A 24,916-nucleotide genomic window follows, 5' to 3' on the forward strand; every position below is an offset into this window, starting at 1 on the left:
ACACCCCCAAAAAATCCTGTAACTGTAGCAAATGGAGCGCACCAGAGAACCCCATCCAAACACTTGGGAAGACAGAGCAGTAGCACAGACAGAGGGAGATGCTGGCTCTCTCTCCCTGCTGCTGTGCCCCAGCACAGCCCCGTGACCTTACAGCAGCTGATGTTCTCATCCAGAAGAGAATCTCTTCTGCTTTGTTCATCCCAGCGTGCTGTCCTCCCCCCCAGATTTCGTCCAGAGGAATACAAAGAACACAGACACACAAGTTTAGCTTGCTGACATAATGCCCATATTTAATCTTTTAAAACAAGAACAAAATCAAGAATAAAATCAAGAATAAAAATTTCATTTAAGTCATACAGTACATTAATCTTTCAGCAATGACCCAATCTACAGTACTCAAATGCCTGGCATGAAGTCTATTCTCTCAGCATTTAACAAGTGTATAACCAGTGACACAGTAAAAGAAGAGCTCACAATACACAGCTAACACAATGAGTTTAGATTTTCTTCTAAGAGTCCAGCTAGGGTTGGTAATACATGGGTCATTTTTGAACCATACTTTAATCAGCTTTTTGTTCAGTCAATCTGTTTGGGGCTTTTTTTTCTGTTATGTGAGTTTTTCCATTATGTACAGGAAGATTATTTCAAATGAAATTGCACAAGTTAGAATATCTATCTATAGGCATACATGGTCAATCTAACTAAAAAAATTTAATAAGCAATAATTACTCAGTCCTGGTTATACATTCCTAAAGGCTTAATAATACAGTTTTAAAAAGAAAAAAAAAATAAAACAAAACACAACAAAACACAGCTGTAGGGTGGCAATCTCTGTAAGAAGCCTTCTTCCCTCCCAAAACAACCAAGGGTTAACTGTACTTTCCATGTTTGAAATGGGGTCTACAAAGAAGTCATTTCAGCAACTAAACAACAAAAACCGTGTGACTGTGTCCTCTCTAAAGTCTGAATGGTTCGATGCATAATTCAGTGAAGCTCTCAAACAAATAATACTGGTAGGATGCAGACTGTTAACAGAAATTAGGACAATATGCCCTGATAGAACATTTGGGTAGCAAAACTGCAAGTATGAAAGGGCCATTACCCAGTGGTTAAAGCAGCTTGAAGCAGGACAGCCCTGCCTGGGGAGAGGGTGGGCTCCTCTGCTCCTTAGGCTACAGCTGAATTCTCCCCACCTCTCACCAAGTACTTGCCCCACCTGTCCTCAGCCCCCTCCTCCCGTCTGAGGTGGAATCCCCCTACCAAAGGCCAGGGGAGCATGGCAGGGTGTGAGCCCTCCCTCTTCCCACCCCAGCTCCTGATGCTGAGCAGCAGGCACGGGGCTGCTTCTGCTGCAGCTCCAGCACAGGCAGGAGGGCTCCTCTCAACCCACCGTGGGGCAGGCAGGAGCTCTGCAGGCTGGAGGCTCCCTCTGTCCTGGCCCTGACTGCCAGGAGCAGACTCCCTGCCAAGAGTAGCCAAACACTAGAGACCCTGAGGGCTACCTCTAAGGCAAGTTAACTGAAGAAGGGTGATGGAGCATCTTCTTCCCACGTTAGCAAAACATAAATGTAACTAATTAACACAACTGCTCTGACTTCTTTTAATCTCTCTTTTCTGGTGCCAGGTCCTGCTACAAATGGAAAAAACCCCATAGAGAGCTGCTTTCCTAGATGGAAAAGCAGCAGAATCTTAAGCCTTGTGGATCTGCCCTGTAATTTGCTACTGGCATAAACAACAAAAAAAGTCCCATTTATTTGGTTGGTTTTTGTGGTGTTTTTTTAAGGAAAAAAAAAAAAATCCAGACCATCTAATGCACCTTCTCTGCACATCACACACGCTCACATGCACACACACCAATGGAGAGCTCCAGAAGAACAGGCATGGGAACCACAAAGCCCAAATGGAGAAGAGACGAGGGGAATCTCACATTTCTGTTTTCAATTCTCATTTAGCAATGAAGCAGCAAAATGATGTATTGCAAGAAATAAACAGTCACAGAACACACATACACCCGAATGCAACCATGGATACGTTTTTCCCATTTTTTCTTTTTCTGACAGACGTTGCTATTAATCTGACAGCTTCTTTCTGGCTGTGCTGAAGTTTTTGAAGAGCATCTGGTGCTTATTTAACCTTTATCAGAACACAAGAACCTTAGTGGCAATGGACAATCCATCTCATCAGTGCCACAACCAACCATCTCTGCTTGAGATTCTCTACAAAACCCTTCTGGAAGTTGAATCTGACTCTGACTCTGCCTCTTTAGTGCCACTCTTGGTTGTTGTTTTTTTGTTTTTTTGTTTTTCTAAAATTAACAAACACAGCATATTAATGCAAATTCGATGTTTTCTAAAAAATGCTCAGATAATTAGTTCAGCAATATGCAAAGTGCATCTATTTGGTTCTTTCCATAGATCACCTTCTGTTTTAAGTTTAAATTCCTTCACAGTTTAAAATATTGTGAAGAAATTATATGTATACTTTATGTATAGAACTATTTATATACATACACATATATACACACAACTCTGTACTTTATATAGCCATAAACACTCACTACTTAACTATTTATATTATATACACATGGCATGAACACACGCTCAGTGAAGAGTTGGTGCAGGCTGAAACCATTCCATCGGGTTTAATGGAATAACAACAGTGAAACCATGAGTGAGTTATCAAGAGACACAGACATTCATCTATTAGATAAGTGAAAGACCAATTAAATCAGCTCTTCCATTTTCCTATTAGCACAGGATTGTTCCCACCCCATTCCATGCTCCATAAGCACATACACAGCTACTTTGCATTCAGTTTAGGTGAGAGGGCAGTGGTGGTTCTTTTTCCTAAATGAAAGGAGAGTCCATATTCACTCGGGCTCATCGCAGCCTCTCCTGCAGGAGTGGGCACAGCCGGGCCTGGGTGCCGCGGAGGATTCCGAAGGCTGCGCCGCCGTCAGCTGAAAGCACCTGCCAAAGCTTTATTGCATGGTTATGGGACAGCTATCAACTGTTCACAGTCTGTGAACTCTCTCCAGCAAGTGGTACAACTGTATAAATACATACTTTAGCACGAAACAGTTTAACACGAGGCAAGTCCAAGTACAAATGAGACCTAAAGGCCTATGGGTGAACTTTAAAGGCCAGCAATTCTTCAGAGTGCATGTTGTTTAAGGAACGCAAGTCGGGTAATTTCAAAAGAAGTTTTGTGAAAATAGAGGCTTCGTTTGGGTGATTTTTCATAATTAAGGTCCTTAATGCGCGGATTAGTGTTTCCTGAAGTGCCTCCACGGAATTGACATTTTCTATTCCGGAGCGATCTAAACAAAAGGGCAGGGTGAGAGGGAGAGAGAGAAATTAAAAAACAGGAGGGTAGGGGGGGAAAAAAAAATTGACTGAACAGATGCAGGCTGCAACATAAAACCAGGGCAAGAAGCCCTTACTAAATTAACAAGCACAAGAAAAATCAGACACTTATGCCAGAAGTTTTAAATCACACACACCAAAAGTCTTTCAAAGGTTATTTAGCATTAACTTTTCAAAGTACTAAGTTCATACCAAACTGGCAGCATTCAATCACTACTTCTGTGATTCCTAACCCACATTTCCGGAGGATGACAGACAGAAGCAAATGTTTAAATATGTTGCTGAATCACAATTTTCAACCCAAGGAGAAAGACAGAGTGCATGAAAGTAAAATTTCAAATGTTTCTTAATACAGAACCCTAAACTTAAACTGAAGGTTTGAGGAGGAAATCCCACTCTGGACAAGCCCCAGTTGTTATCTGCACACTGGGATTCTCATGAGCAAAGGAAGTACAACCATTCATATGACTAGGCACTATTTCTGAATGTGTTCTGAAGCACTTAAAAAAGGCAACATGATGCACCCAAAAATTGCCAGCTGAGGAAAAGCATGTCAACACCAAGACAAATATTATGTTCTCACATACTGCACTCCCACCACACCTGAAGCACTGCTTACAAGAGGGCTGTATTTAAGCTGAACACACCTGGTATCATTAGGCGGAACCTCAGTAAGCGGCTTGAAAGGATGAATTTTTAAGTAAAACATCTCACCACATAATCATGCACAGTAGCTGTTTTTTTCCAAGCTGTAGCTTCTTTTCTTAAACACTATGTAAATTCAGCAGGGCACACACATAGCCAAGTGACTGGCACAAACAGAAATGTGCTTTGATGTGTACACGTACTTAAGCACTTTGCAGAACTGGGACGTGGAATGACAACAGCTTTCTGGAGTAACACTGAGTCAGATCGTACAGAGTGGGAATCCCTTCCTTATGCTGTCACAGTCAATCCCATCAGATTGCTCAGGTGAACAGGCTAGAAGTCCTCCTGGACTACTCAGTGCAGTTCCCTACTGCTATAGGAAAAGTTATTACATAATCCAATTAAGGATGCATCTTGGAGCAGTTATATGTGTTTTGTTCCTTGAGGAAGATTGTTCCAGAATCTTCTACAATTAGGAGCTCTGATTACTATCAAACGATTTTTATTACCACACATTCCACTTTTCTGTGAAAACTGTCCAATAAGTTTGACAGCTGCTGTCCAAGAGAACATGAGAAGGCATCTCTCTGCCTTTATTTATTAAATGATCTCTCCTGCTTGCCCCCTGCTCTGCAAAAGCTTTGCTCCATTCTGAGCAGGTACAGTGACACTTGCACAGAACATGCCAAACAGAGTTCCACAAGAGCTCTGCACTGACAGAGTATTGACAACAGTACTGCCTTGCCTCTGAAGGTGGAAGAACGCAGCCCAGCCTTTCCGGGCTGCCTCAGGTGAGTTACTGTAGCCTCCTCACTTCAATTAGTCCAAGTCTTTCTACCCCCTCTCAGTCTACTTCCAGTTGCTCCCAGTGGCCAGCAGAAGATTGTGTTAGTATTATGCCAGTAAGGGAGAATAACAGAGGGTGTGTACTTCATATTCTTCTACCACAAAACAAGACCCTTAGTTAAGGGATTATCTGCTCTCTAGACCTGCACAAACCACATTCCTTCAGCTTTGCTTCCGCCCTGCTTTTTCCTCCTCCAGTGGCCATGATCCATCTTGCTACCTCTCCTCCATCTTCAACACATCTAGCTAACTGAAGCCAGAGGTGAAGCATTCTTTTAATTCTGGAACGGTACCAAGATAATTCCTCAGCACCACCCAAGTGTGATCCTGCTTTTTCTTTCTTTGCCATATGACATGGGAAGGAGAGGATGTAGAGTTACAAACAGTCCTTGCTACTACCCCTGCTTCTTCTGTACATTCTAAATACTACTCCTAGGAGTGGTTATTCATCCAGTGTTAAGTGGAGATGTTTCTCACAAGCATTCTCCCAACTAGCAGTATTTAGAGACCTAACTTCTTTTTCCATTGGTGAGTCTTGGTTTTTATTTCGTTTTAATCAACTATAGGTCTTTAAAAAGATCTTTAATTAGTGCAACAATATGGTACTTCATATTGTGGATCACCTAATCAGCATTCAACAGTCACACTCTCTTCTGCTTTTGGAACTGATGTAAATCTTGACTACTATCTCCCCTTCAGTCTTCTCTTGAATAACCTTCATTCTGAGATGAAGAAAGCATAATGGCCTTTTTCTTCCACCTTCAGTCCTTCTTACATTTATGGCGTTTTTTCCTTTGCTTGCATCTCCATATTATTCTCTCTGATCCTGTTCTTCAACTCTAAATCTCCAACGAAGCACCACCTCCCCTTAGAGGAAATTACTTCTTTGGTTACACTACTCCTCAAAGAATGGGACATAGGGATCTGTCTTTCAAGATCTGTTTAATCAACACATGCCCACAATCCTTCGGTTCTACAGGCACCTTCTCTTCCTGGCAAGCCCTCTCACTGTAAGCATCTTTCCCAGGAACTCTGCTGAGGCCTCTTCTGTTCTTCACTACCCGCCTGAGCATGAAGCCTCCTCATTTACTCACTTGTGCAAAGTAACAACAGCAGCATTTCAATCCAGTCTCATGTAAAAGAGAAAAGCTGCTCTGAAAATTTTTGAACTCACAGTGATCATCAGTGTTAACCACATCCCCTTGTGTCTGGAATACAGCCCCAACACTGGCCAATAAAGCTGTACTTCATAAAACCCTAAAAAATTTTGTGAATTTGTCCAGGAAGGCTGTGATCAGACTGCAGATCAGATCATGAGGCAGCTAAGATAGGCAGCAATAATGTCCAAAATACGACCTGAAAAATCCTCAGCAACTGCAAGAAGCCTGAATACCAAACACCTTCTCTTTGTCCTGCTGCATGGCTGACACTACATGCTGCACATGTTACATGCCATCCCTAAGCTAACCCCTGCTGGGAGCTGGCAATCAGCACAGTGCATTAAAGGCTGGGGAGATGGCACTGCACTGGAAGCACATTTAGCAGAACAGATACAGCCACTTAGACTGAAAACAGGTGGCACAGAGATTGAGATATTCTAGGACCCAGGAGCTGAGCAAGCAAGAGCTGTAAGCCTAGTTAGAGTGCACAAGAAGAAAAGAGACCTGGTTGTCAGTCCTTATTTTAAAGGCTGCCTGCAGTTCTTGTCAAGAATTTCCAGAGGCTGGAAAGGTAACTAATACCTCAGGTTTCTCTCTGCTATCTGAACATTTTCATTAACAGATTCCATGCTTCCTTCAGATCATAGTGCCATGCTTCCTTCACACTGCCATTTGTTCTGGCTCTTGGAGCTTGCTAATTCTGTGCCACCCTCTGCTCATTATCATGGCTTACAACCCGAAGAAGAGACAGCTGCCCTGCCCTGTGCTGTGACATTTCAGCTCAGCCATGCACAAAGCTATTAGCCTGAACTGTCCTACCTTGTTACAGAGGCCTCACGTGCCTACAGCACCATGCCTGGGTGACCCTCCTCGATAACACATGGGTCTAAACTGCTCATGTGAAAGGGGTGCCCTTGTTCAAGGAGTTCAGTGCTCCCCAGCTGCTGCCTCGCTGTCTAAGTGGGCGCTGCGAGCATTCCTGCTACCTACCCCTAGGAGAGCTTCTTACCCAGCACGCAGGGATTCTGCATCTTGCATTCCAGGCATTATATGCAGAGCTAATGTGCCTAATTTGAGGCTTGAGATAATACTGCAGAAGTAGGTGCTTAATCCTTCTTTGAATCTGGGCCAGGGTGTTCTGTCTATCCAGGGACTGAAACAAGATAGGAGGCTGGTGAAGATGTCAGTGGATTGGCAGGCCTTTAGTGGAGAGAAGTCACGATGCAGATGATAGGGCTTTCTTGCTGACATAGGCAGAGATCAAACTGTTGGATTTAGACTTAAGTAAAATACGCAATAGACTTAAATGACAACACTTGGAAGCAAAAATACCACCTTATCCAAAGACTTACGCTCTGCAAGTCAGGAGTAATTTCAGTGATGCTGTCCTGTGAAACTTAGAGGAGCCAGACAAATAGCATCTAAACGGCCATGGAGCAGCTATTTGTTTTTGCATTACATAGAAAGCAGTAGGAAACATAAGCCCATTGTTACTTTTTTTTTAAAAGGCAATGTTAGAAAGGCTAGGTATCTTAAAAAGTACATTACAGCTTGCTAGCACCTTAAAACCTACTCAACTGCACTTACACGTGAAATAACATTTTGGTTATTTGGTATATATATCTGGTATACATTTTACAGAAAACTTTTAATAGAGAGTCACATTCGGTTTTTGGCAAAGGTGCAAGGTAACTTTCTCTTCTTACCAGCAGATACCAGGACAACCGCTGTAAACAAACTCATTTCCTCATCGCTAAGTTGCAGGGCATTTAGTTTCTCACTAAATTCAAACATTGAGTTGAGCAGATCACCAGCTCCCATTGAATGCAAGTCATCCACACTGTACTTCTTGCCACTCAGGAAGGTGACAGTACGTTCCTTTGCATCAAACAAAGATGCAAATCGTACCATTAAAACCTGCAGAAAGAAAAAGGAAGAAAAAAAAAAAAGAACAACAAAACCAGATAAATGCAGGTGCATTTGTAGAAAAGCCAAAGAAAAAAATTAAACTTTTTAACATCATTCAAAGTGTCTTATTAACCATTCTAGAAGCATTCTATACAGAAACTGTCAGCATGCTATTGAACTGCAAAACACAGTGCAAGCTCTGGCCCCATAATCTGAGAGAAACAAACAAGTGACAAAACTAGGGAGTGGATGCAGGGGAGGGACTACAGCATATGAAAGGCAGGAAAATTAAAATTTAAGCCTCAGACAGCCTGAGCCACACAGACCATGTCATTCATAAATATGCCAGTAGGACAACTTGCTTAAGCCACACAACAGCCAAAGGCACACAGAGCATTAAAAGAAATGTTTTCTTGGCCACACTCAAGAGGAGCAAAATGAAGGTACTGAACCAGATTCTCACTTGGCATAAAGTGGAGCAGCTCTATGGAAACAATGCTGATTTACACCACCTGATGATCGGGCCCCCTAGGCATTCTTTGGAAAAGTACCATGCCACATCACTGTACCCACAGGAATGTTAATGAGCTCTGCTAGAAAGGAGCCACATGTAGAGCTTTTAAGAGGCTGGAGAAGCACAGCTTGAGATGGCACCTGGTCTGCAGCAACTGGGAATACCCCTTTGGTACAAGCACCTGGGCTGGAGCAGTTGAGGTGTGCTAAACTTACCCCTTTGGGCTGAAATTTCTCTTGTGGTTTCTCAGTTGTACTGTGAAATGTTTCCCTCTGGAATGGCTTGTAAAGTTTCATTTGCTCATGTTCAACAACCGTATTTACATTTTCAAGGTTTAAGTTGCACAGAACAGCTTTCTTATTTGAAGAAAATTAACTAACTGGCATTGGTTAAAACTTCAGACTCGCTCTAATCTCTTGGTGTGACAGTTGTCTCTTCTCATTTACCCTATTAATTGCATTAATTCAAATGTTTACTACAGGTGAGAGGAGAACCCGGTTTTCAAAGACTAGTACCTTTGACAAGCTTAAAGAAAGGAGAGTTCAAAACAAACAAAAATGTCTGAGAATTCAAACACTGTTCATGCACATCACACGACCTCCTGAATTTAACGAGCCAAACAACATGCAGCAACCTTGATGGACACAGGAGTGCTACATACTATTCAGTTCTGTCAGCTAAGCTATCTGTCCTTTGATGACAACAACTACAGAGTGCAGAAACCCAGATGCAGAAGCCATCAGAACACAACAAAACCAGGCAAAGGGCAGGCAGACAAAGCTGAACTTGTGCATTAGCACAGACCCACCAGGTATCCAGCAACCTCTCAGTTCAAAACGGTATTCTCCCTACAGAATTGGCCTTTAGAAACATCTTTAAATAACAGGAGCAACCAGGATTAGTGCCGATATTCAAAACTGAAGCCTGTAAAGTTGTGCTGACTTCTTCTAAGGCAAAGACCTCCCCTATTTCAGTGCCACCATTCTAAACAAGGAGGAACAGTTTGGACTATGGCAAAGCACAGGATTGATTCATCCCATTTCACTTCAAACCAGGCTCATACTTGTGCATGCTGAGGACACATCTGATCAATCCTATCACCTGACCATAGCAACACAGGCACATAAAAACCTCCACTCTGGGAGGCTGCTTGACCATGTCCCTAGCAGCTGCAGTCAAATCTGAATCACTACTCAAAGGGATCCAAGGGCCTTGTTAGCTCTACCATCAACTACATTTGGAGGGGAGGTGGAGAAGGGCCCACTCAAAACCAGTCGAGTTCCTTATTTTAGGTTCAGTGCTGTTTCTGAGCTGGCTCTCATAAGAAGCCACGCAAATGCCACCACGATACACTGAACTCCCCAGTACTCCCAGTTCTGAGAGACCTTTATAGCTTGCGTGTGTGTGAATACAAATATAGCTGTGCAGCTTCTGCACCAACACTGTCTCCATGTGTCCTCGTACCCTCACAAGAACAGGCACTCCTCGAATACGAACTGCTAAGAAGCACAGTGCCAAGCCAGCCACACCAGACCTGGAGGCAGCACTGTCACTCAGGTTCTTCTATTAACATGCAGACACTGGAATATCCTGGTTCAGTTTCCCAGAAGACAGAAATGACCTTGGATGCACCAGGCTTTCAAGATGCTTTTGGCTCTATCGCAATGGTTTCATTAGTCCTGTTTTTGTGAATTTTAGTGAATTTTTTTCCACTGTTCTGCAGCCCTACCATTTTTTTTTCCTGTTGCTAAGATGCCACATAGGCCTTCAACTGCAAGTTGTAGCTCACTAACAGGAATCATTAATGTTTCTTATAAATAAGTGAATAGTGACAAGCATGCAGCCATACATTATTACTAATTCCCCTGGATACAGAAACCTCCTCATCAGCAGTGCTTGTAACCGGCAAAAAAAGCATAGGAGTGAGGCCTGAGAAAAGCTTCAGCTGAAGAAAGGCCAAGACAAAATGTTTTACTTGCAAAACATGAAGGTTTGGCTTTACATTATAGGGACAGTTCAAGACAAATTTTTCACCCTCCTCCTCCTTTGCAGAGGAAGGAACCAACATTTTTGTGAAAGGTGAAAGTAGTGAAGAAGTAAAAATACTGCCCTTTCACTACAGGAGTTGTAGATGAATATTAAAAGGTCAAGAAAAAGTATAACAGAAAAAAATACATGACAGCAAAATGAAGGAAACAAGAAAACTAATAGACTCCAGGCAACAAGTCTTCCTGTATAGCTTGTACCCTCCAACTCAACAGTTACTCATTTCAGAACTGTATAAATGCAGACTATAGACCCAACACATCACACAAGAAATGTCTTCGATTCAGGTAAATACAAAATCCAGCATCTCTCTTTGAAAGAGTAAATCATGTAAACAAGAGAAAAGGCATCAGCAATGCCACACTCCCCAAAAAAGCACAGTAACACCAAATACTTGGGACTTCGGCTCCTCTGACCCTCTTTATTCAAATTTCACATTTAAATATTTATGAAACGTGTCCTCTCTACTCAAATTTCACATTTGAATATTTATGAAATGTGTACGGTCTCCAGTAGACACAAGGGTCTGGAAGGGCAACTAAAACATGATGTAAAGGTCATCTAGTGAAGGTCACTAATTATAAAACAGCACCAAGCTCTGTGGTATCACTTCCAAATTAATACCACTAATTCACATATACGTCATGACCACAAGTGGATGCAATTAACCACGACGACCTAGTGGGATTAGTCTAGAGTAAGTCAGGCTGCAGCTGGCACACAGCACCGACAGAGCTGCAGCACTACACGTATTTACCATTGTTACTGCATGGGACATGGATGCTTCAGACACTCCCAAGTTGCCACCTAAGTGGTGACTGGTCAGGATTGGATACTCTGGCTTTTGCAGGAAGCAGAGTGGCACAAGGAAGGACATGCAGAGCAGTAAACACATTCCTTGAGAAAACTTTTGAGTCAGTAGACAGCTTTTCTAACCTATCTACCCTTCCAGATACAGTACAGCTCCTCAGAGTAAGCAAAGGTAGCTAGAAACCCTTAATTATGCATTTATTAATGCCCAGGGCTGAGCAGTTTTGAGCTCAGTGGAAGAAGGACAGGTCACCAAGGTCTGACCAAACAGATCCCTTGGACACCATCACCTCAGAGAATGCTCAGAGCATCCATGAACAAGCTGGTTTCACTTGACACAGCCCAGTTCTGTTTGGTTCTGTTTGTACAGGGTCAGATTGATGCACAGCTTGTCAGGTTTGCAGTACACACACGGTGGTCTCACCTCAAAGGTCCCAGCCTTCAGAAGATTGACCTGGTCATGCTGGGAGAGGTCTCGGAAACCTGGGATGCGCTTGGCGAACTCCACCACTTCCTTTACTGCAGGAGTAAAACTCATGGAAAACTCTTCCCAGATTTCATGGCCAGACTTGTTTGGGTCCACATGGGGAGTCTTACTCATTGGGCAGACCTGATGTTTGCAAAACACAGACAGAAAACAGCTTGTAAAGGTATCGTTCCAAATACTGACAAATACTTGAGAGAAACATGTTTATTATTCAGCAAAACTCTGCAATAATGACATGGGGAAAAAAGAGATCAGCATTCCTCAATCAATTCCCAAAGAAACTGGATTTCTTCCCCTTGCTTTAAAACAAACTAGGAAAAAAATCCACAGGATTGTTAGCAATCTGTTTATAAATTTGTTAACTTCAGAACCTACAACACTGTGTACTGCAAAAGACTGACACAACCAAGGTTATGCTACTCTTCCCTGATGTCAACTGATCTGCTCTGACATCTGAATTTCTCTTTACTTGTATTATGCCTGTAATTTCACAGTAAATTGCAATTTCACAATCAATCAGTTGCAATCTCACAGTCACTACGACATTCATTCTCCTATCTTTCTCGTTCTGCAGGCAACTGAAGTGCTTCAGTCAAGGCGACAAAGATGTCAACACCAGGGCAAGAAAGCAAGCCTTGGTTTCCTGAGTCACAGGTTTACACCCTCATTACAAGGATAACCCTCTTCTGCAAGTTTGCTTTTACTTGTATCACTGAAGGAGAACACCAAGGAACTGGTGTTCCAGTATTTCTCAGTCACAAGATGACAAAATGCTCTTTCTTTCATACAAACATACAGCAATTTTTCGTAGGAAAGTCTGAATCCATTACACTGAGATCAGACAAATCAGTCAGGGCTGACTGCCAATAAATTCCCTCTGCAAGAGCCAACCAGAAGCTCTGCGATATTTTCAGTTCTAGCTTCTAAAATTTACATCTTTTAATGAAGCTTAAACCTTTTAATATTCATTTCACCTGTCATCATCAAGGACAAAAATTCCTTTTAAGTATTCCTCACAAGGGTACTAAATGGTGTATGTAATCCTACATAATGTCAGCAAAACAAAGAGAAAACAGTGAAATAGATTAGCAATTCCTCAGAGCTGTGCTGTTTTTGCAGGGCATCTTGAATACGGTAATTGCCTAGCAATTCTTTGCGTGGGAGACTATAATATTTTGGCAAAAGGAGAGGTCTAGGCACACAACCAGAAGGACAGCAGATGCCAACCACTGCTCTGCCTGTGATAGTGCAGTGGTTCACATAGGTACTGATATAAATACAGCTCTTTCCGAAAATAAGGAATCTCTGGTTCAGTACTCTGCCCTGCAATGGACTTAAAAATCACCTTAACTTCTCATTCTACAACAGCATACCCTGACCCACAGGCACTCAGTCCCAGGGGAAACTACCACTTCCACACCCAGTGCATTGTGTCTGTGGTCTCTTGACAGACCTTGGCCCAAGAACCAGAGTATCTCTAATCAGAAGAGACCCATAAGGATTGAGTCCAACTCCATGCTCCTTGCAGAACCACCTAAAGCTAAATCATATGCCCAAGAGTTCCATCCAGGCACTCCCTGAACTCTGACAGGCTTCCTATGGAAGCCATTGTCAGCTTGTACAGTCACCAGTTCTCTTCAGAGGAACCTCTGCAGGAATGACCTGTTCTGCTTTTCTGGTTACAGGGACATTGAGTAAAAACGACCAAACCCCTGAACATCTGTCTCCATACGGGTTCAGAACTTAATTACTTGCCCTTATTGCTGATGACTCATTTTGGTCAGATCCTGAACTCAGTGAGTTCTTGGGCAAAACCCTCATTCATATCAGGGATGTGGGGTGGGGAGGGGCACTACAGTGCTCTGCTGGATTTGGTTTTGTCTCCTTATCACTGATTACGTCCTGCCTGCAGCAGCCATGCACAGGTCAAACTGACTGGCTGAGTCTCTGCAAGGCAGCACCACTCCCTGCCCGCCCATACTGACAGGTTTAACCTCTGCTTCTCAGGAGTGCCAAGAATGCTGTTGTAGTGACACCACATACTTTCCCTGCAAGGAAGAAAAGGCTAGGAATTATTATTTGCCATGTTGCACTGCCTGGAGCCTGCAATTAAGGTCAGACCCTGCTAGGGATGGCATGGTCTACATATGCAGTAGACAAAAAAAAAAAACGAAAAGCCCCCATAGAAGTGCAGCATCAAAATAAACACCTTTACTGTGGAGTCCTTTGGGGGTCTTCAAGAACGTGTGAAGGATCTTCACAAGGTAGGAGGCAGAAAAACACTGGCAGCTCAAATACTTCAGAAAGGTCAGGGGCTCGCGCTTCACACCAGGAGCGCAGGATGAGAACAAGGATGTTATGTTCTCTCATCCCAGGCTCCAGTGATAAAGAGAAGGACAATCTATTTTAAGGGGCTTACAGAACTGGTTGCCTGAATGGCAGAGAAACAGCAGGTGCAAGGCAAATGAGAGGGACCTGTTAAGCAAAGGCAAAAAAAAACCCAACCAAACCAAACCAACACCCATATGCAAAAAACCAGGAAGCATCCTTGTTAGGAATTCAGTGAAAAAATGCTCTAGCAAAGTCATCTAAGGTACCCAGAAGTGTGTCCAGAGCCTCACTTGCCTAAGTACTACAGAGAAGACCCTGAACTTCTAATGGTTTAACTCTGCATCTTCCTCCTGCCTCTGTTCAGATCTGAACATGTTCTACAGTGAAAAGGATGCGCAGCCTGTGGGACTCGTTAAAACAAACAAATCAAAAAATCCCCATCACCAAAAAAGCAGCCTACCTTGCAACAGAGATTTTAAAGCCCATAGTAAGGCCTGTAGACTGGCTTAAAACCCAAGCCCTGGGGTTTGACCCCAGAAATTTGCTCTCAATATCCTTAAAGAAAATACAGTACCTCTGACCGTATAGATTATTTGAAAGTAAAGTCTTCAAAAGGACTGAGTGAAAAGGGGAATTTGTAAACTCCTATTTTCATTCTAAAGTCAAGTCACATAAAAAACCCATGACTTTTTTTTGGCCAACACTCTTCGATGTTATTTTACTTTCAGTTAGCTAAAAACCAAGCCAAGAAACCCCATTAGCAGTACGATTTCCAATCCTTCACACCTTTAGCCATTTTTGTCCTTCATCACAATTTGCACTGTCAAACTTGTGTCACCCTTTAAAGTTTCAGCAGTTGTGCCAACTGCGTGCAGCTTCACTGACTACTGAGACACAGCTGGATCACACCCACCAACAACTAAGTCAAATCAAACAATTGACATCAATATACCAGATGCATTCTTCCTCCAGTGCTGCAAGAGTAAGTGGCATTCTTGTTTGGAGAAAAGCCATCTTCTGGGATCCTCTCACACATTCGCTGAGTGTAACCACTGGTGAAGTTCATGCAGTGGCTGTTTGTGAAGCACACAGGGTGCCCGCTTGGATAATGCATTGTGCTTCTCCCTTTGTACTGTCCCCCAAGGTGCTGTTCCCTGTCAGGGTACTGAGGGCCACCCAGGCCACCAACACAGTGCTCGCTGCTCAAGATGTACTGCTCGGTGCTCTTGGACACTCTCTCCCCACTCTGGGGCTGCATCATCTCTGCTGGGTTTTGGGACTGTTCTTGGTTGTACATGAAAGTGTCTTTGTGGGCCCTGGTGACCATACCGATCACCTCCTCCTTAGCCATGTCAGCACTAGGAGGGGGAGAAGGGCTTTTGATGGTTTCTCGCTCTTGCTTGGGCTTGGAGGAAAGATCTTCTTGAGGTGCTTGGTCTTGATGTTCTGCCAATGCTTCGTTGGGCAAGTGACCGCTGAACTGACTGTTCATCATGGTTTTCATGGCACTCTGCATTTCAATCAACATCCTCTGTTTTTCACGCTTGGGAATACGGCCAAATCGAACGGCTACCAAGGTGGAGAAATGGATAGTAGTGGGGGGGGGAAGGGGAAGAAAAAAAGAAAAAAGTCAGTCCTGAAAGTGTTAGCGTGCACATGCAAAATAACATACCCCAACAAAAAATCCTGCCTTTTAAGGCAAGATTTTAACTGCTCTCACCAATACTATAGCCTGGGTAATACAGTGAAGTCAAAGAGCTCTTGGGGCACAGGACTGGCATGAATACAAATGTATGCCGTTGTTTAGGGACAAGGCAGCTCTAAGGCACACAGTCTGTAATGCCTTTTCCCCTTTTGCCTCAAACCTAGCTATGTATTATATACACAGTTGTGTTAACTGCAGAAGTGTCTTTATTAAATCAGCACAGCTTCATGAGCTGATAATTAGCTGAATGTAAACACAGTTAATATCATCTTTGCATAGAAGTCCTACAAGACAGGTCCTCACGGACCAATTACATAACTTACCAAAACAAGAGAATCAATGCTGAACGAAGCTTACCTTGGCAAATTTTCTTGGTAACTTTGCCTTGACAAGGACATTTTCTGCTGGCAAGGGGATGGGCATCATTGTGGCTGCAGCACTTTTGACCCTGTCCTAGGGAATCTACAGCTGCCTCTACCACCCTGTCCAACCGCAGCCGCACAAGGGCTTATAACCAGTTTCGACTGATGTAATTATGCAGCAGTCCATCATTAATGCAACTAAGTCTCTTTCATTAAAGCAGGTGCAACCTCGTGCGCAAACAAGCGCCTAGGGGATGAAATAACTCCTATGCACGACAAGAACTCGGAACAATTATTTAAAATAAGTTCTAGCACTCCACCCACTAAATTATTAACAGCCCGAGATTCCTAGTTCTTGTGAAATAAACACCCAGAGAAAATTTAAAAGTGAAACAGAAGGAAGAGTTCTGGTTGTGGCAGTAAGTTGTAGCAGACAAATGAACTACACTTTCAGCATTATTTATTATGGCTCAAGGAGTGGACAGCAGGCAAGGTGGTCAGAGACACAGACCAATATCAACACTTCCTCCCTGCCTTTCCTCTTCCTCTAAGAAAAGAAAGAAAAAAAGGAGCAGACACATGCTCATCCTATGTACCCAAAGCTAACTCTTTAGGCTCTATTCTAAGGCTATCAGGTTGGGCAGAATTCCCTTTCATTGAAAAAGCAATAGTAACAAAGGAAAAAAAACAAAGACAAAAAAAAAAAAAAGAAAAATATGAGTCTTGTTCAGATTCAGGTAGGATACAGCTGTAAGTCTTAACATTAAGCCAAAATTGAGACACTTGTTACAACCATCCCCCTAGCAAGCCACTGCAGTACATCCCACTGCATCAGCTCCACAGGCGGGAGGACAGCTCTGAGGCTGCTTGCAGTACCACCTCACCAGCCCAGGACACTCATGGAGCAAAAAGGCAAGCTGAACTAAATGCTCTCAGACAGGAAAGCTCTCCTTGACTATAGGGCTTGGCTGCATTATCTGCCATTAAGACCCTCAGCAATTGTTTTTGAGGTGGGCAGCAGATTCCCTCTCAGAGGATCCCTGGCTCAGTACAGGAACGTACCATCTCTTGACATCCCAACAGACAGGCATTTTTTGAAACGACACTGCTGGCATCTGTTCCTATTCATTCTCATTATAGAACAGTTGTTATTCTTCAAGCACTTCTTATACTGGATGTTTTGCTGAATGCTTCTTCTGAAAAAACCCTGTAAGCAAGCAAAAAAACCCCACAACTATCATTACAGCACATGTCAAATCCTTCCACCAAGACTCATGTCTCTGCGAGCACGGGAAACCTCAGTGCATCGCATCAGCGGCTTCAGAGCCATCAGCCCCAAGAGATTTTAAAGAACTTGGTACTCCTCGTGGCTTACTTCCCCTTTGTGTGTGATCTGTATGTAATGTGAACTAGTTATGATCTCTAATTACCAAAGATAAGTTGTTCCCTGCAGAGTCAGCACCTAAGAGCAGAGTATCTCCGATATTACCTCTGTCACTGTACCAACAGTTCCTAAGACATGCTCTCAAACACCTATGATATCAAGTGCAAAGATGGGAGTCAAAATAACATATTTTGACTTCCATCTCTGCAGTTTGGCAACAAAACCATCCTGCTGCACCACATGGCCTTCAAAGGTGTTTTCTTTTCAAACAACTCTTTATGCAGATCAACTCCTTCACAGAACATAACGTTTGCAATGTTACAGATTAAGAAAATACATATCCAGTTCTGGCTTTCCCTGCGGTAAAGAACTGCTTTTCCAAAGCTGTGTTGTTCTGTGCCCCAGCCCAGGCGACAACTCACACCCACTATCTCTTAATGCAATTAACAGGCACATGTCCTGCGTGACATGGTCCTTACCATCTCTGCCTCCAGTTCTTGTTCTCTGCTGTGTGCTCCAAGTCAGGCAGGATTGGACAAGGGGTGGGAACAGAAAGTACTGCAGAGTTTGGAAAATGCTGTATGCTCCTAAGTGGTTTGCCTGTTCCCTACAGCTTCTGAAATTTCTCATATTTAACGAGGAACTACACCAAAATTTGTTTTGGCAGTATCACCCCTTTTTCCCCTATGGGGAGAACTTGAGCATTTCACCAGCAGAAAGGTGAGCAGAAATATAGCTCACCTTGCAGCCCTCACAGGCATGAACACCATAATGAAATCCTGAAGCGACATCTCCACAGACTTTGCAAAGAAGAACCATGCCATTAAATTCTAGAATCAAACAAAAAAGTCAAGGATATAGAAACCAGTGACAACTGCAGGAACATGTTTCCAGCTTTTAAAACCTGGACTTAAATCGAAATATGTCAGGTCAGTTCAACACATGAAAAAATACAGCAGAAGAACAAACAACATGAATATACAAACCCCCTGAACAGTTCAGAAGGTACCAGTGCAAGGGTGGGGGGAAAAGAGGACAAACACGAAGCACTCAAACAAACAGGGAGAAAGCACACATTCACTGGGCTATCAGAGTAGCACTGCACTCAGCAGCAGAAAAAGAAAGTCTGCTTACATTTAAGCACTTTTAAAAGGACCATTCAGTTAACTAGGCCACCAAAGTTCAGGCTCAATCTGTTTTTTCCATCAGGACAAGAAAGCCTATGAAAGGCTACAGTTTCCCCAACAGAGAATAAACACTTTTTCTTAAAAACCAGAAATACTAAAGGACGCTTTATAATATATTCAACACCGGCCATACACTGTACCTATCTGAAAACAATTCAAGACTGGTAACTCAGCCATATCTACATATGTAGAGACCACTCATTAGAGTGCATATCCAGAATGGCTCGCACACTTGAACTTGAAAATACCTTCTCAATCTGCTCATGGTTTGGGTTTTTTAAGTTTTTCCCCAGCTATTTTATTTCAGCTTGTCAATAAAAATTTTTTTCAAGTCCTAAGTGCTGGTCTAACATCGGTCTCACTGAAGCCAATGGGAATTTTACCAGTGATTTCAGTAACCACAAAGTTACCTTAATCCAACAGAGACAGCTGGAAATACTCCCACAGAAACATATTCTACCAGAAAAGTAACTGATTTGACATTTGGGTTTCATTTGTAAATCGGAACTAAAACATTTTTTTAAGGTTTTCTAAAAGAAAAAGAACCAAACCACAACTTTTTTTTTTTTTCAAACATAGTACTGAGCTAAAAAAGTTATCTATCTATCTGAACAATTTACAACAGGTTTCATTCCAGGAACCTCTGCCCTGATACCAAAACCCTAGTTACTAAAGAATTTTTAAGCAAAGGTTCTTACTAAGAACTTAAAGTAGGAATACTTAAAACAAAATACCCCAAACAGCAAAGCAACAAAAAAACCCTATTTGAGGTAGAACTATTAGACAGTTATTCTAGCTTCATAAGAATCCAAAACAATAAAACAGTTCTGCCAGTAAAAGAATTCAGCCTCCAAAAGACTAAATTTCAGCTGTTTGCTGAATCACTCCATTCCAATACTTATTTTGAATCTTGCCCTTCCAAAACTGTTCAAATATACTTCTCCATCACTGATCTTTTCTAATTACCAAAGGAAGTGTGAAGTAAATATGCAGAGATAGATTGTTGCATGTATTTTAAAAGGCCATTCTTGAGTTCCAGTTTACAAGTATTTTATTTTTCACATCCACAGAATTATGACTTGGAACCAAAAAGATAACTGTTCCACCCACAGCTATAAAAGTATTACGCTTGGGTAATTTATTTTGTTCCTCACAGCTGGTGGGGGGAAGGGAAGGTGAAGGGGCAGGGGACAGAGTATGAAAGAACAGAGAAACCAGATTTCCAAGACAGCTCCATAAATACTCTTGAAGGTAATTTCTGATTATATCACCTTTACTTCATCACTTTTTTTTAACCGACTGTTTGATTTTTCCTAAGATCAGTTTTCACTAATGGCAATTTGAAGTAAAGCTGGACTGTATTTATGGGCTGTTTGAGGTTGGCAGCAATGGGACCCCCATCGTATTAGCATTTGCATGGCAATACCGTATGGATTGCCACACACATAATGCCAAAAGATAAACATGGAGCCTTTGCTACGCACCTACACCACAAGCCAAAGGGAGACCTGGGTGTAACACACGGGGCTGTAACACAAAAGGGGAAAATGGTGTTTTCAGGAACTGGCACCAAACATACTTGTGACTCCATTATGGCCTTTTGTCAAACCAGCAACACTCGACTGGTTTGTTTTAATAGTCTCCTCCAGCCGATCGCTCTTCGGCGCCCCGTCAGAGCCTTCACCGCTCCGGCCATTGCATCCGCTTTCCGAGGAGGAGCTGTTTGGAGGAGATGGAACAGGCGAAGAGGACGACTGGAAACCGCTGTCTGAGCTCTCGCTGTGACATGAGGCTGGGCTAGATGCCGAGCTCGAAGAGCTGATGTAAGCTATCACACCCCCTAAGGCAAGAAAAAAAAGGCAGCACGTAGTGACATAACCAGCAGACATGCACCGCTGCCATGTGAGCCACGCCGTGACCCAGCACCACCAGATCAGCCATTACGTGCTCCTGAGAGCACTCCTTTCCCTCCCTCTCTCCCTCAAGCCTGTTTGTCTCCATTAGTTGTCTACAGCTGACCTCCCAGTCTGCCTCATGCCCTTCTCCCATCCTATCAGCCTCCGCTGGTCCAGGCCAGGATGAAATGGCATAACCAAAAGATGGAGCAACAAGCCGTGGTGCTGGAAGGATGGGGCAGCAGGGACAGGGCATGGAGTGACCCAGAGAGGGTTTCCCTGGCCACCCTCTGAGCAGAGCTCATCTGGAGCCAGAGCCAAGACAGGATCTTACAGCGCTGTGGAACCAGAATGCAAACAAGCTAGGTTAGGGACAGAAATAGGGCAGAGAGAAAGACTTCATGCAGGCTACACGCCAGAGGCACAGAAAGGAAGGGCTGGGAGGTGCTCACGATGCAGAAGGAAGGGGGCAAGGGAAGGAAATAGCACTGCAGTCTGGTTAGCCTACTGAACGCCATTTGTCCGACTGCAAGCCTTTGTAGCCTTTCTAGCAGCAGCTAAACTCCAACTGCCAGGCTGCTATTTGCAAACAGCCTCCGTCCTGCCGCATCTTGCAATCTGACACACTTGAGAATCCCTCGTATGAAACAGCTTTTTGTCCTCAGGCAGACCTGGGAGCAGTTCTGGCTCTACACAGGCTCCTTCTTCTTGCTCGTAAGCAAGAGAAATTGTTTGCACTTCATATGAGTTTGTCTCCGAGACTCAGCATTTCAAAAGTAAATATAAAAACATTTGATATTTCACTCCAGAACTTCAAAAGCCATAGCCATGAAACTGTTCAAATAAATGACACTCAGTATGTTCTACATTTTATGCCTCTATTGCTCAGTAGACTCTCTTCACTGATGACTCAGGACATTGCAGCAAGGAACTCCACACACCAGTAAGAATTCAAAACTTTAAAAGGGCCAGGCACTGCCTTCCTTTGGAAGAGAAAAGCGCTGGTGTCTGTAGAATCCTTGATCAACTGAACTGGCAGGGTAGGCAGAGGCTGTAGCATCAGCCATACCCTCCTCACAGATAAAAGCAGTGGTATTATACAACCCTGGAAACATCACTGCTTGCATGGAGCAATTCTGACTTACAAATTTTCAGTACTTTTACTAGACATAACGGTCCTCTAAGCACCTCTGCAGCAGCAAAACTGGCCCACTTCCTCTTCAACATTTCATTTTTTTCTACCAAGGAAACCCTTGGCAGGAGGGTTCCCTAAACAGCACACAGTCCAGGAGCTCCTGGCAGCGCTGTCTGGGAGCAGAAGTCAGACTAAGGGGCCATGTGACACGTGCAGGACACACAGACCGCTGCTCACGTTCCCAGACAGCAGTGTCCCTGCACCCTCCACACGGGCTGGTCCCGCACAGATTTTTATTATTTTGTTGTTTGTTTTTTTTTTAAGAAATCCTCCACACAGCATAGCACGCATTCCGGATCAGGTTTTCGGAGAAAGGAGGATTGGCAAGGGGGTCATGAGTTCAGCCACGGCATGAGAAACAAGGCATCATCAGGCACCCGTGCTGGGCTAAGCCACCACCTGTTTGACAAAGGTCTGTGCCATCCCCCAGCGCCGCACGCGTCTCTGCCAGGCGCCAGGGCAAAGCTCACTGCTCGCCTGGTCCAAGGGAGGCACCGGGCTTCCCAGCAGGCGCCATCCTTATCGGCAGGGGCAGATCGGGACACGCAAGCACAGCCAGCCCCTGCAGGGAGCTCCACGTTCCTCCACGCTGCCACCGCGCCCCATTATCTTTAAACCCTGCTCGTAAAAGAGATGCTCTTTTCCCTCAAGGGTAGGGCCAATGTCACAGAGGAGCACAGAAAGTGTGTGCCTGTGGGGGAGTTTCACCCCTCTTCTCCTTAGAGCTGGAGGAGCTCCAGATAGCTGGGCTGCTCTGGCACCCTAGAGAGCTTGGCAGGCCTGCCAGCGTCACAGTCGCAATTCCTCGTACTTGTTGTTATTTTGGAAATCACACCTCCCCGTGAACCCTGTTTTTGTTTGGTCAGCAGTCAAAAGTTGACTCTCACGCAGAGCACAGGGTGACATCTCAGAACAAAGAGCACAGACACAGAGCACGTACACGTGCACACGGATGCCGGCACTCCGCAGAAAGGGGGGTACCGGGATGCTCGGTGGAGGAGGCAGCCCCGGTTCTGCGAACTGCCAGGGATTTTCTTAGGGAACCCACCTGCCGGAGGGTGCTGAAATGAGTCCTCTGGGCTACGCGGAGCCGCGTTACTGCTGCTGCAGCGGCGGCGGCACCGCCGGCTCAGTGACAAGGACCCTCTGGGCTCTACCTGGCGGCATTCACTTTAGGGATGGGGCGGGAGGGCACCGCAACCTGCTGGTGTTCCATTAACACAGATCTGGGAAGCGGTAACGCCGCAGGGGCGCGAAGCAGGCGGCAAACTGCCCGGGCGATCCAACCGGCGCCCGGGACGCTGCGGCTGCAGGGGCTCCCCGGCGGGCACCCCCATCTCCCTGGCTAACACACAAAGCGGGAAGGGAGCGGGGAGCGCGGTCGCCGTGCCCGCAGCCGCCCTGCCGCCTCACCCCATTCCACCGCACCGGGGCTGCGGCTTTTCCCTGCCGCGGTCACGCGGCGCCGGGGCTGGAAGAGCCGGGCCCGCCCTGCGCTGCCCCCGGGCCGCCCCCTCCCCGTTACACAACACCGCCCCCGCGCATCGGGACGGGCCGCGTGCCGCCGCCGCCGCACACGGCCACACCGCGTGTCCCCCCGCGACCCCGCGCACTCCCCCGCACCATGCCGCGCCGCCGGTCGTCCCCCCCGGACCCCCCCCCCTCCCCGCTCCACCGCGGCGGGGGCGGAGCCGCGGGAGCCGCGGGGGCGGGGCCGCCGGGCGCCGCAGCTGCGGCGCGGCCCCACGTGTCCCCGGCGCGCCCCCGCCGCCGCCGCCGCCCCGAATGTAGGTCACCAAAACAGCGGCCGCCCGCGCGCCTCACGTGTCCGCGCCGCCCGCCGCCCCGCGCCGCCGCCCCGCCGCTATTATGCAATGCGCGCGTCACCGCCCCGCGCGGCCAATGAGCGGGCGCGCCGCGCGGAACGTAAACACAGCGCGCACATGGCTCGCCCGGCGGGTCCATGTGAGGCGGCGCGGGGCCGTCCCGGCCACCAGCGGGGCCGGGGCCGGGCAGCGCCGCCGCCCGCCGCGCTCCCCCCGCCCCGCCGCGCCCCGACCGACCCCCGCCCGCACCCCCGCGCCCGCCCGGCCCCGCGGGACCATCCCGCACGGCTGCCCCCCGCAACGGCCGACCTCGCTTACCCGCGCTGACTTCCATGGCGACCTCCTCCCGCAGGGGCACGGGCGGCGCCGCGCTGGGTTCCGCCGGGCCCGGCTCGGCTCCGGTCGGCGCGGCGCGGCTCCGCTCGGTCGTTGTCTTCCCAGCTCCGTGTCCCCGCCGCAGCCCTACATGCAGCCGGCGGGAGGCTGGCTGGCAGGGAGCGAGGGAGGGAGGGAGGCGACCGCGCTGTCTCCTGTCAGAGCAGCGGGTGCGCGTCCCCGCCGCGGCGCCCTCCCCTTTACAACAAAAGCGCTCTCGGGGAGCCGCGCAGAGCGAGTGCGGCACCACCGCCCGCCCCGCCCCGCCTCCAGCCCGCCCCGCCCCGGCGGCCGCCCCGCCCCGCCCCCGGCCGCCCCCCTCACCCAGTGACACACTTTCCGCGCCGGCGGCACCGCTCACGTGCGGCGGGAGCGTGCGGGAGCGCGGGGGCACTGCGGCGGCGGCGGGGGCAGCGCACGGAGCGGGCGGTGCGGCGGGGGAGCGCCGCCGGGGTCACCGCCGCTGCCGCTGCCGCTGCCGCAGCCGGAGTGGCGCTCGCCCACCGCGGCCGCGGGGCAAGGTGAGGGGCGGCGGTGTGTGTCAGCTGCTCCGGCGCTGAGCACCGGCAGGAAATGCCACCGCTGTGACTGCCGCAGCTGACGAGCTCTCACCTATCCCGACACGAGCATCTGACAGCTCGCAATTCCAACTGTCAGCGCTCCGTGCCCTCTTAGCCGCGTGCTTTCTCACTGCCGGGAAAAGGGAATATCCGGGAGAGACCCTTCTCGGCAGCGCACACACACCGCTGCAGCCATAGTCTCTCCCTCTGCAGCCGTAGGGAGAGGCCATCACACAGTTGATCCCAATCTCCGTCTCTCCTGTTTTCTGCCAGGACGTGATTTTGTCGCTCCCAGAGCGATTCCAGCCTCTA

The 24,916-nt window shown here is 46.3% G+C and overlaps 1 protein-coding gene across 1 annotated transcript; it reads right to left on the reverse strand.

Moving 5' to 3' along the window:
* Positions 1-273: 273 nt before the first annotated feature.
* NR1D2 (nuclear receptor subfamily 1 group D member 2) lies at positions 274-24,282 on the reverse strand. The gene is made up of 8 exons (XM_084221660.1): positions 23,988-24,282; positions 20,333-20,593; positions 18,308-18,396; positions 17,245-17,389; positions 15,068-15,684; positions 11,722-11,907; positions 7,726-7,936; positions 274-3,319 (listed from the first exon to the last, which is right to left on the reverse strand). Exons 1-8 carry the CDS (start codon positions 24,001-24,003, stop codon positions 3,123-3,125), a joined length of 1,722 nt encoding a protein of 573 aa, XP_084077786.1. The 5' UTR covers positions 24,004-24,282; the 3' UTR covers positions 274-3,122.
* Between the last annotated feature and the right edge of the window lie 634 nt (positions 24,283-24,916).

Source organism: Fringilla coelebs (assembly GCF_963513975.1).
Source record: "Fringilla coelebs genome assembly, chromosome: 1".
Classification (NCBI taxonomy): domain Eukaryota; kingdom Metazoa; phylum Chordata; class Aves; order Passeriformes; family Fringillidae; genus Fringilla; species Fringilla coelebs.